At 44.6% G+C, this 11,748-nt stretch overlaps 1 protein-coding gene across 1 annotated transcript; it reads left to right on the forward strand.

Annotated features, from left to right (window-relative positions):
* The first annotated feature begins 466 nt into the window (after positions 1-466).
* Positions 467-9,170, forward strand: actr2a (actin related protein 2a). The gene is made up of 9 exons (XM_084684826.1): positions 467-625; positions 2,540-2,650; positions 4,165-4,380; positions 5,102-5,174; positions 5,738-5,874; positions 6,110-6,259; positions 7,732-7,877; positions 8,136-8,268; positions 8,822-9,170. The coding sequence occupies exons 1-9, from the start codon at positions 578-580 to the stop codon at positions 8,990-8,992; spliced, it is 1,185 nt and encodes a 394-aa protein (XP_084540952.1). The 5' UTR covers positions 467-577; the 3' UTR covers positions 8,993-9,170.
* The last annotated feature ends 2,578 nt before the right edge of the window (positions 9,171-11,748 follow it).

Genomic DNA, 11,748 nt, shown 5'->3' on the forward strand with positions numbered 1-11,748 from the left:
TCACAGCCTTACCTACTACACGTAAACCCAAATTAGGGTATTTTCTAAAAGCTGGATGTTATAAGGAATAAGTTAGATGATAAGAAAGTGTTTTGGAACCATAGTTGTTGTGAGAAACGTATTACAGTCGGCGAATTGTCCAAACAAATTGCACCATTTGTTAAATGGTAAAGACGTTGATCCCTACCATTTTAAGGATAGAGAGACTGCAGAAGTTAAGAACAGAAGTTGACCACTGACTCACTGGGTACCGTAGATGTTCTGTCTGTTTCTGTTTAAAAACCACCTCGAAGTAGGCCTAATCTGTTTTAAAATGTGGAACAAACATTGAAAAAATATATAAATGAAATTGCAAAATTGTATTCTTTTTGTAATCGAATTTGGGCAAAGAAAACAGACATTCATAAAGGTGTATAAAAAGGCGTTGCCACTACTTTACTCTCATAGGTGGTGTGCAACATGGGCATGTGTCATACATTCCGGAAGAAGCCCTTTTGCTTTAGTGCCGGGGTGGTGATTTCCGCCTTGACGAAGAAAGTTGTGCAGAGGAGGGCTACTGGTTTCAGGATTCGTAAAAATGGACAGCCAGGGAAGAAAAGTAGTCGTTTGCGACAATGGAACCGGGGTAAGTTACTATGCAGAACACAGTACGTCATGATAATTTGTGGATACCGGCTTATCTGCGGCCAATTTTGACAGTGAAGATGAGAATGATCAGAAACAGGAAGTAACATTGCTTACTAGCCTATTTCATCGTTGGCTAGCTAGCTTATGTGGCTAGTGTTGACTGGGTGGGTTGTCAAAGGAATGTGTCTGTCAGCTTCATCTGCTGAATTAGCGATGCATTCTCTACGAATGTATATACGTTTGTGTTTTAGGTTGAATGTGACCAAATGCATCTTAGTATTAGCTATCAGACTGTTTTGTAACTACTGTAAATCCAAATAAGGGTAGCTGTCAATTAAGATTTTATCTCCTGCTGACATTGCGAACTGAAATCTGCTAACGTTAGCCTGCTAGCTAGCTGGCTACCTGATGATATACCTTAAGTAAACCATCGTAGTTGGCGCCCCCAAAACAGTACTATATTCTATTCTCACCGTCAATTCCACCTAAATGCCATCATTGTGCCATGGTCGATACATTGTAGAATTAACTGTACGGCTCTGTGGTATCTTTGTGGCCATACAGAACGGAAGCACGAGCTATATAGCTCGTCGGCTTCTCCCTTTGACCGTCACCACATGCTTCATGCTCACCAATACAACGTGGAAGGACAGACATTTTTAATGAATACAAAGAACAAATGCATTTTTTTTTTAAATAAACACGTCGACAGACACTTCTGACATTCTATAGTATAAATACCTAGCAACTGTTCACAAAGGATGTCGACTTTATAGCCCCGCCCTCGTCGAACCTCCTTTGAACTTATAGGAAGTGTCTGACAGCATCTTTGGCGTTTAATTGAATACTTGGATACAATCTGATTAACTTATACATTGTAAGAATGTTACCTTTATACAAGGGTTATTTTAATGTCTGTTCTGCGAAATATATGACACATGTGTTATCTATTACGAGCTAGTATGAAGTGGTCTCGAACTGTAGATCGTAGAGCGCATGTCTTATACTTCAAGAGTGAGGAAGTAAGAAATCTTTCTTCCATGTAAGGAGTTATCAGAACAATTACTATTCGCTTATAAATATGTCGGTCGCGGTTAAATTAATTCCAATTGGGTTTTCTTTTATCAATTAAAAATATAAAGATAACCAAACGTAAACTATATATATATTTTTTCTAATAGTCAGCACCGTTTTGGGTTAAAGAATTGACACCAACTACACGGGGTGTCATAAAGTCTACATCCTTTTGCTCGAATCTTGCAGCTACCAGGTGGCTATTTATAGCTAAATTGATATGACCGAACATTTATATTTGTGTAAATTAAACTTGATCCTTTTTAAAACTAAATTAATAACTTGTAATTAAGTCCACAATACCTCTTGGGCAGTAATGTATACATGTTAAAACATTTGATTTTACGAAAAGGCAGTTAATAACCAATACATTAGAAGATACAGGATATAAGCGTTGTATGGTTTACCTAATCCCTCAGATATGCTGCAGATGAAGCAGATCTGGAATTGATTTGGAACTGATAGCACTGCTTTGTTCCTCCCTCCTTTCTGAAACGTTTCAGACACTCAGCCAGTTAGAGTGGATTGTAACTTCTGGCCAGTTTGACTGGAGCATTACTGCACTATTGATGTGTCTAGGCACAGTCAAGGGTCTAAAAGGCGATGTTATAATGAAGACTAAAAGTTGACAGTAATTTTCCCTCAGCCTTTCCCTGTATATTCACTGATGTTTGGTCAATGAAGGAAGGAATGTATATTTTTGTAGACCTAACGTATAACCGTAAATCAATCAAATAATTCAAAGGCCGAGACAATCAAAATGTGCGTGGGCGCTGCAGTTTAAACAGCAAAGACAATCACACTTTATTAATGGTTGTCTCTCTCCCTTCTATCATAGTTTGTCAAGTGCGGCTATGCAGGCTCCAACTTCCCAGAGCACATATTCCCTGCGTTGGTTGGCAGGCCAATCATTCGCTCCACAGCCAAAGTGGGAAACATTGAAATCAAGGTAAGACTCCATAGGCTACATCTATAGGCTACTTGAAGAAATGCGTGTGTTTCAGATCTTACAAACCAGCTGCGTTCAAAACCAAACTGTGTTGGCGCCCATTATCTAAAGTCTACTTGCATCATTCCTGTCAGTCAGGGTTATTTTTTCCTTGAAAGGAAATTGTTTTAGTGTCATTCATTTGCTGATCTCTGATTTCACACGTACCCAAATCATGTGTACTGACTCAATGAAGAGCGAAGTGCTCAAATGTCTGCCTGTGGACTTATGTTGGAACAAACCTACTAGACTACAAAACGACCATTTGCCCAGAGATGCCCTCTTGATTCCTTTTCAGACCAACCACTTGATTAATGCAGCATGTTACTCTGATACACCTCACAATTATATTTGATCATTCCTTCTACATCCATAATTTGTGTCAAGTATCTTTCTATGTTGGTGTCCTCAGGGAACACGCGCAGAACAATAAATATTTCCCAATTTGTTGACTTATTCTAGATTCCGCACCTGACCTTGAGGTGGATAGTGTTACTCATATAAACATTTCATCTTGATAAGTGCATATTTATCTCCAAATAGGTGGAGCATGCTTCACAAACACACACATCCACATTTCACAGGTGACCCAGTGCCTCTGTTCTTCCTCCATCTTTTGACCTTCTTTCACCTATCTCTCTCTCTCTCTCTCTCTCTCTCTCTCTCTCTCTCTCTCTCTCTCTCTCTATGGTTGAGGTAGAATAACAGAAAGATGGTAAGTGTGAATGGGGTGTGCTTGCGTGAGTTTTTTCAGTTACTCAGGCTCTGTTGTCTGCTCTTTAGAGGCAGAGGTGAGCCAGCTTGTCATCTCTCAAATTAAATGGATTGCCTTTCCTCTGTGGATTGTTTTGCATTAACTTACTTCTATTACTATTACTTCTATGTTCGTCTTGCCAACCATTTGTTGTTGTTGTATTTCCTGTTAAACATTTGACTAACAAATTTGAACATGTGAAATAGTTTGGGCTGCAGCTCGGACAGCAATAATTGCAGAAGGAAATCGTGATGGTATCTGGCAGCCTTACAATCTGGCAGCCTTACAATCTGGCAGCCTTACAATCTGGCAGCCTTACAATCTTTGCATCAGTCCACTGTCCTCATGACACTGATCACATACTTAATGTCCACACAACACAAGAAGAGGGACCTGTAGGTGAGGAACTGCAGGACCAAAGTAGGAGTTTGCTGAGTGTGCTTAATAACTTCCATTTACAAAAAGCCTCGAGTCTTTCATGTATTGTGGCATGTGAGTTGTGAGGCGTGGATCGAGTTCCTCTTTGAGGGATTGCGTCAAGTGTGTCCTGCAGTGCATTTTGAGGTGATGCATGTGCAAACATGACAAACCCAGTGTCCTAATCCTCTATCCATCTATCGAGCCTAGCGTGGTCTGCAGCGCACTCTCCACGCGGCTATTAGACCGCTCGGAAGCCATAACCTTTCCGGCTAACTCGACCTTGGACACATGCTCCTTTCAGGACCTGATGGTTGGGGATGAGGCGAGCGAGCTGCGCTCCATGCTGGAGGTGAACTACCCCATGGAGAACGGCATCGTCAGGAACTGGGACGACATGAAGCACCTGTGGGACTACACCTTCGGCCCCGAGAAGCTCAACATCGACTCGCGCAACTGCAAGATCCTGCTCACCGAGCCGCCGATGAACCCCACCAAGAACCGGGAGAAGATCATCGAGGTGGGTGCGCGGAACCGCTTCGATTCGCGTGCGCGTCCAAAAATGGGGGGGCGATTTTTGCGATCGGACATGGCACCGGCAATTACAAAATGTATCCGTGGGGGGGGGGGAGGACTTTGTTTAACACTCTAATTCCTCAAGCCAGACCCTTTAGTGCTGAAACTAAAATGATATTTTGAAGCTTAAATAGTGGATCAGCAAAAGCAGTGGTTCCATGTCTTAGGTGGATGACCCCTATATACTTCCCACTCAGAGTGGGCACTTAAAACTTGTTCTGTCACTGCATTTATTCTTTTATTCACAAATGTGTTTGATCATTTAAAACAGGTATAGTGAAATGTGTTGTACATTAAGGACTCACTGCAGTTATTCTCGATGCCAACTAGGCAAAACCCCGCCATAGAGGTGAGGAGGGTACATCTCCAAACTGTCATGTATTCTGACTAACACAGCCCTAGCAACCGCTCTCTGTGGCTGTCAGTCACTGTTTATAAGGCCAACCTCAGAGGGATGTCAATACAGAGCTCAATGCGTGGTGCCCTTGGCAACCATTTGAACCCCATCCAAAGACTATAAACCTTTTATAAAATAGATTTTTTAGGAACGTTTATGATTTCTGGGTTATTTGTCCTTTGTGTATGCTTTTTGTGTCCATGGCAATTGACAGATTTTTTTTTTTTTTTAAGCAATGAATTGACACTTTTTTTCTGTCTTGCCGCAGGTGATGTTTGAGACGTACCAGTTCTCAGGAGTTTACATTGCCATCCAGGCTGTGCTCACCCTCTACGCTCAAGGTAGGTTTACCACTTGAAAGCCTACCGAGGCCACAAAAAAGAAGATGGGTAACCTATTGGGAGACCGCAAAATGTGACCTCACCGAGTTACGTGGAGCAGATATTAAAGAGCCTACTACAAAGTGAGCCAAAGTGAAGCTTCAGCCTCCGTCCTCATCAAATACCCGCTTTCATTGTGATCTTTCTTGACCAAGATCAAGACTGCTGACGAGAGAGCGTGTCTGTCCGCATGGGGTTCTGTCTGACCCAGCTGCGGGAGGAACACAGTCTGCCTGTGTGCGACCCTCATGTATGACCCTTTCACTGGCGACACGAGAGTCGAATTTGCAGTCGCCAGGAGTCGCCTCGCACTTTCCCCTCATGCACAGGCGTCGCGTGGCAGACCGCGTCGATAATAAATATGCGCGCTTTGTTTGCGGCGGAAAATACGCGCCGTGTAAGGGAATGTTATTGCTCACGATGGTCATCGGCTCCAAGCAATACTACGTGTGAATGTTATTGTGCAGAATAAAGGGGGAAGGATAGTTAGGGTTGTACTCATGGCCGTTATTGTGGTCCTTCAGGTCTGTTGACTGGTGTGGTGGTGGACTCCGGCGATGGCGTCACCCACATCTGCCCCGTGTATGAAGGGTTCTCGCTGCCCCACTTGACCAGGCGCCTGGACATTGCAGGAAGGGACATCACACGCTACCTCATCAAGGTCAGCCTTCAATGTCACCACCTCTTGGCTTCCTTGGCCACTCTTCCCTTCACGTGTTTCATTAAAAAAAAGTGTGTGTGTGTGTGTTCACAATGGGGACATGGGTAGGTTTACCATTGAAACATTGTAAAACCTAACCCTGACAACCACATTTCACGTCGTCATTTCTTCGAGGCAGCACAAAGAGAGGCCTTTTTTTCCCTGACCTGTGGCTCTTTATTCGACTGCTCTCCAGTTGCTGTTGTTGAGGGGCTACGCCTTCAACCATTCGGCCGACTTTGAGACGGTGAGGATGATGAAGGAGAAGCTGTGCTACGTGGGCTACAACATCGAGCAAGAGCAGAAGCTGGCCCTGGAGACCACCGTGCTCGTGGAGTCCTACACGGTCAGTATGGCCACCCCACACCTTCCCACCTCACTGCTTAGGTTTCTACGGTTCTTTCCTAGCAAACAGGGGGGTGGTCATAGATAACGGTGGGTTTCCACTTCCATTTTCTTGTCTCGACTTATCTACAGTAGAAGCCTCGGAAAGGTTGAGGGGTGAAAAATCTCTTTTGTAGCCCTTCCAATTTGTTCCCCTGTTGAGGACAACCTCATACTTGACAGGCAGTTTGTTTAGGTGTTAACCGTTGACATCTCCCGGGTTCAATGGGTCGACGGTCAGGGTCAAAATGGAAATGGAGAGGAGTGGAGACCACGTTGTCTAGGGGTGGGGAGGGAACCTCCTGAAGCGAGCTCTGGGAGCCCACAGGATACTCGACCACGTGCACACATCCCTTCACGACTCCGAGGTAAACCGCAAGAGAGCCGCAAGTCCCCGAGATGTAAACCATTGGAGTGGAATTTTCCGTACGTGAGGTCCGGCACACCTCCCCGTTTCCCCCAGACCCAAATCGTCTAGAGACGCAGGCCCGAGGCGGGACGGAACAAGGAGCACCACTGTAGCGTTGGAAGAAGGGCTCTACCCAACCCGCCCCTCCCGGCCCATCCACGGGCTTGACATCATTTCCTGTGCAGGCCAGACTCCCACGCCACGTGCTGTACTGGTTTCTGTTTCCTTCTCTGGTCTCCAGACTCAGAGCCGTCAATGGGTCCTTTATGCTCCCTCCCACAGTGGTCCGTCACGCTTTGTAAAAGGTCTTCTGTGTCAGGAGCTTCGTCCACAGAGTTTGGCTAGCTCCTCAGTATCGCTAGCCAGCTAGCCATTGTCCAAACCTGGTCTGTTGATGTTTGCCAGATAACGTAGACATACGTTACCGGTATACTGTTAAGCCACTTCAGATTAGTGGAATTAAGTCCAAAGTTGTCTTTGGTTGCCACAACACTGTCCATTGAAGCCAGTCTTGCTTACTTCACTGTTTATGGTTCTGTTAATCTACACACAATTTTGTTTTTTTGAAACCAAATATTTAACGTTTAATACTCCCACACATTGATCCTGGTCTTGATTTTAATTATTTGCTCAAAATATATGGTGGTAAAATCCTATATATTTTTGGCCCAAGTGGTTAAAAACATTACAAGAAATCGGGACATAGTGGTGCACTTTGTGGGTACTGTTTCCTCATCACAAGGAAGGGTTGTGTACGATACTTGAGATAATCACTTTGAGCATTTCGGGGAACCCCCCCCAAAAATGCATATTCATGACAAAATGAATGACAAAAACTCACAACCTTTCACCTGAAAGCATTTTTTTTGCTGATATAAAAGCGTGGGTCAAGGTGAAACCGGAGTGTTGGATTACTCTCCAAGGTAAACAAATCGACTTTATATAAAGCAGGAGAACGCCAAGGAAGGCGTAAGGTTGTGGTGTTGACGTGTAGGCTGACCCTGTGGTCCGCCTCCTTTCCCCAGCTCCCCGATGGCAGGCTGATAAAGGTCGGAGGTGAGCGGTTTGAGGCCCCCGAGGCCCTGTTCCAGCCCCACCTCATCAACGTGGAGGGCGTCGGAGTGGCCGAGCTGCTCTTCAACACCATCCAGGCGGCCGATATCGACACCAGGTACCTCGCGACTGACCTCCCTGCCTCCGTCCGCCTCTGTTGGACCGTTAGCAGACGTCAGCAGTTACTAATGTGGAAATATCGCAGCCCTCCGAAATAACGACGCCTAACCCCAACGCTTCTGCTCTGATCTTGTTCTTCTTTCTTTTTTTTTCTCCTCTTTTTTTTCTTGCTTCAACTTGTCCTCCTATACATTCTTCTTTGGTTGATGCCTTGTTTCGCGAACACCCGTTCTTCTTCTTCTGCTTCATCCGTCAGGTCTGAGTTCTACAAACACATCGTTCTGTCCGGCGGCTCCACCATGTACCCCGGCCTGCCCTCTCGACTGGAGCGCGAGCTCAAACAGCTGTACCTGGAGCGCGTGCTGAAGGGAGACGTCGATAAGCTCTCGGTGAGAATGCGAGGGCAAACATGAGCGCCCGTCGCAAACCCGTGTTACTCATGTATATCTCAAGCATGTTTTGAGGTACATCGGAGTATGAACTGCATTTACAGCCTGCAGTATATGGAGATTGTCAGAATGCTTGGCTGAACGTCTGTGAAAGGGTGTGATGCAGTTGTTTGATGGGCCACCAGGAGGCAGTGTTGTCTCAAATGGGGGGCTATGAGTCAAGAACTCGCCTCGAACAGTGAGGAGTAACTATCTTTGTCATGGGACCGTTTTTTAAATCATGCGCTTGACAACGAGATGAAAACATAATGTCTCATTGTCCGCTTTCCTGGCACCCCAAGACGCTTCTTACCCGATTTGGCACAATGATTGCCCATTTGCAGCATCTGCAACGAAAGGCCTTCTCCTCGTTCGGGGAGATGGCTTTTCCAACCTGTAATTATAAGACAATCTAACACCTATTTTTAGTAAGAGGGAGAGGGGGGGTGGACTAATAGACATTTCTCCTCCTCCTCTTAACGCGCCACCCGTTTTATTTTCCGTCTCCTCGCAGAAATTCAAGATCCGGATCGAGGACCCCCCTCGGCGCAAGCACATGGTGTTCCTGGGCGGGGCCGTGCTGGCAGACATCATGAAAGACAAGGACAACTTCTGGCTGACGCGAGAAGAGTACCAGGAGAAGGGGATGCGCGTGCTGGAGAAGTTGGGAGTCACCGTCAGATAGAGTGGCCCCTCCAGAGGTGGCTCAGCCCCACCTCTCCTTCCTCCACGTCCACCTGACATCCACTGGTCACTCCCTTCCTCTCCACAGCCACTCGCAACCTTTCTCCTCGTTTCACTCAGCCTTTTTTTTTTTTTTTTTATGGCCGCCGTTCAGTGAGGGAGGTGTGTGTGTGTGTGTGTGTGGGGGGGGGGGGTAGGGGGGGGGGCAGGTTGTTTGGGTTGAAAGGTGGGGTTGGGTGGAGGGCTTGGGGGGTGGGGGGGTGGGGGTTCGGGGTTGAGTGCCAACAACTCACCTGGGAATAGTTTTAATCGCCTGCCTACTTTATTGAGTCAAACAGTGATCCCAGGAATTATTAGTGATCCATTTGTAAAGGCTATCAAATGCCCTGTGTTGTTGGGAATTTAGGATTTACGGGCCCTTGTCGAGGCAGTCCCGCCCCATTTTGTAAATCTTCCCTTACACCTATATTTGTCTTTTTTTTTTTTTCAGGATGTTTGCTTACTCCTCTTGATGCTCCTTTATTTGACGGGTACTCTGTTTTTTCCCCAAAAAAATTGATCTCATTGATCCAACACAAGCATCGATGGGGGACTAAAGTTTGAAGTAACGCTTTATGAAGGTTGTGAGGAGGTCACGAGAGGTCAGTGTTGGGGTCTCTCTGATCTCCTTCGCCTCGATATCCGGTTATGAAATCCAGTCAGCCACCATGGATCACACAGAGCTTGATGAAGAAGGAAAAAATAAATACAAATAAGTTGCCATTCCCTCACGATATAAAAGGCATTTCATTCCATTGATGGCATAATCTGTCATGTTTTAAATTCCAGCAGGGGACTGGTCATCTTTTCTTTAAAGTTTTGTTCACATACTTTGCCGACTTGCTTTCTGTTTTTGGAGGATATGTTTTGCCTTCTTTCTGTTGGACTGTTGTTTGTATGTTATTTTTGTTTATTTGCAGTGCATTATTCCCCATTGCTCTCTCAATTAAAGAGTGAGAATGGGTTGCATAAAGGACACCGTGATGGTTATTGGACAAACAAGTCGTAGTGTCTGAAGGTTTAGTTTACTTTCTGCCCTTAGTGACTGATCTAGATGCAGATCTTCTCTATCATATCCACATCCTTAACAATTATGAGGAAAACAAAACTACACGTCTCAGATCAGTTGCTAAGAGCAAAAGGAAACCATATCCGGTTTTTAAAAGGAAGTCATTATTCTGAGACCAACAGGAACTCTTCTCTGGTCTCAGGCACTATTGAAGATTTAATTTGTGGGTCTTGGGTAAAAATGGGAAAGGGGGTTTGTTGTGGGGTATTGAAATATTTGTAATAATAAGAATTTGGTGTCAGTAGACATGAAGACCGCGTAAAAGCTGGTATTTACGTTTTTTCCTATTGGTTCTCATATGTATATCGGCCGCACTTCATACACAATATATATGTCTACATTTCTCTCAGCAAAACGGTCATCCAGTGCTAAGTGCAGTTATTGTAGCTGGATCTTATTTTGGTTGTTTCCTTTTGTTTTTGATTTTAGTTTTGTTTCTGTTCATACTGTAACTGCCTACCGCTGATTTAAATAAAGCAAAGTGATTTATAAGTACCTGGTGGTGCTCTGTCTTTCAGACGGGAACATGTGGTCACCATAAATACTTGTGACATTGTCGTCGACAGTGTTCCCAAATAAGACTGAATTGGGGGAGGGACATGAATAACATTCACATACTTATACAGTGCCTTGAGAACCTCAGGGATTTATACATTTACATAAGGATTTTTCCCAATCGTAAACACACACCTTACTTCACACTTTTAAGGGAATACATCTAGTAGAAAGAGGAAAAATACAAAACTTAAACATAAATCACCCACCTGAAATGCTTGGGGGAAACACTCACAGCACTGTGAGTGTTGAGATAGGTTTGTACAAATTGGAAACCTACATTTGGCAATATTTTATCAGAGCAATCTTGCCGCAACTTCTTCATTACACTTTTTGTAGGAGTTTTAATTGGGCCATTCTAGGGCATTTACTGTCTAGTTCCTTAGCCTATCCAGTGTTGTTTTGGCGGTGTGCCATGGCTTGTCATGCTAAAAGGTGCACCACTATCCTAGTTAATGCTGGCAGCAGGTTTTCCTTCAAAGATCTTCTCGACATCACTCCATTTGTCTTTCCATCTATCATAACAGGTGGGCATAGACATCCCCATAACATGATGCTCCATCACTGTGTTCTTGGAATGATGTGCCAAGTTGGGTTTGCACTGAATGCTCTACATTTAGGACAGAGAGTCTCGTTTTAGTTTTGTCACACCACAAAGGTTTTCACCACATCTACAGTCTCTTGAATGTTTTTGCCTATTTTTAAATTGAGACAAGTGGAGTTTACTTGAGTAATGGCTTCCTTTTTGGCACCCAACCATACAGACTCGATTTGTGGAGTGTGTGGTATGTTGTTGTCAACACTTTGACCAGACTTGACCATAAAAGAAGTGTTGTATTTATGGCAAAAATGTGATAGGAGCATAGAATGTTAAAAGTACAAAAGATTTGTATATAGTTTGGGGAATGCTAGGTGGGGTGAGAGGGGGGATTTAGGATGGAACTTTGGAGCTTTTCTGGAGATGCACCGTTGCAGAACCAAGCCTGTTCGGCCGCTCTCTTTGATGTGCATCGTTGCCGTAGAGCTGAGCTTGGAATTCCCACCCATCAAGGTCTCCAAGGCAATGGCCTTTCCACACAAGAGTGATTCCCTTT

The sequence above is a fragment of the Hypomesus nipponensis genome, chromosome 21, assembly GCF_054491055.1.
Source record: "Hypomesus nipponensis isolate SF chromosome 21, ASM5449105v1, whole genome shotgun sequence".
NCBI classification, from domain to species: Eukaryota; Metazoa; Chordata; class Actinopteri; order Osmeriformes; family Osmeridae; genus Hypomesus; species Hypomesus nipponensis.

Excerpts from the sequence above, each read along its gene's own strand:
- actr2a (XM_084684826.1), top strand. The coding sequence starts at position 578 with ATGGACAGCCAGGGAAGAAAAGTAGTCGTTTGCGACAATGGAACCGGG. Across the intron at positions 5,175-5,737 it reads GCTCACCCTCTACGCTCAAG|GTCTGTTGACTGGTGTGGTG; the intron begins GTAGGTTTACCA and ends GTGGTCCTTCAG. Across the intron at positions 5,875-6,109 it reads TCACACGCTACCTCATCAAG|TTGCTGTTGTTGAGGGGCTA; the intron begins GTCAGCCTTCAA and ends ACTGCTCTCCAG.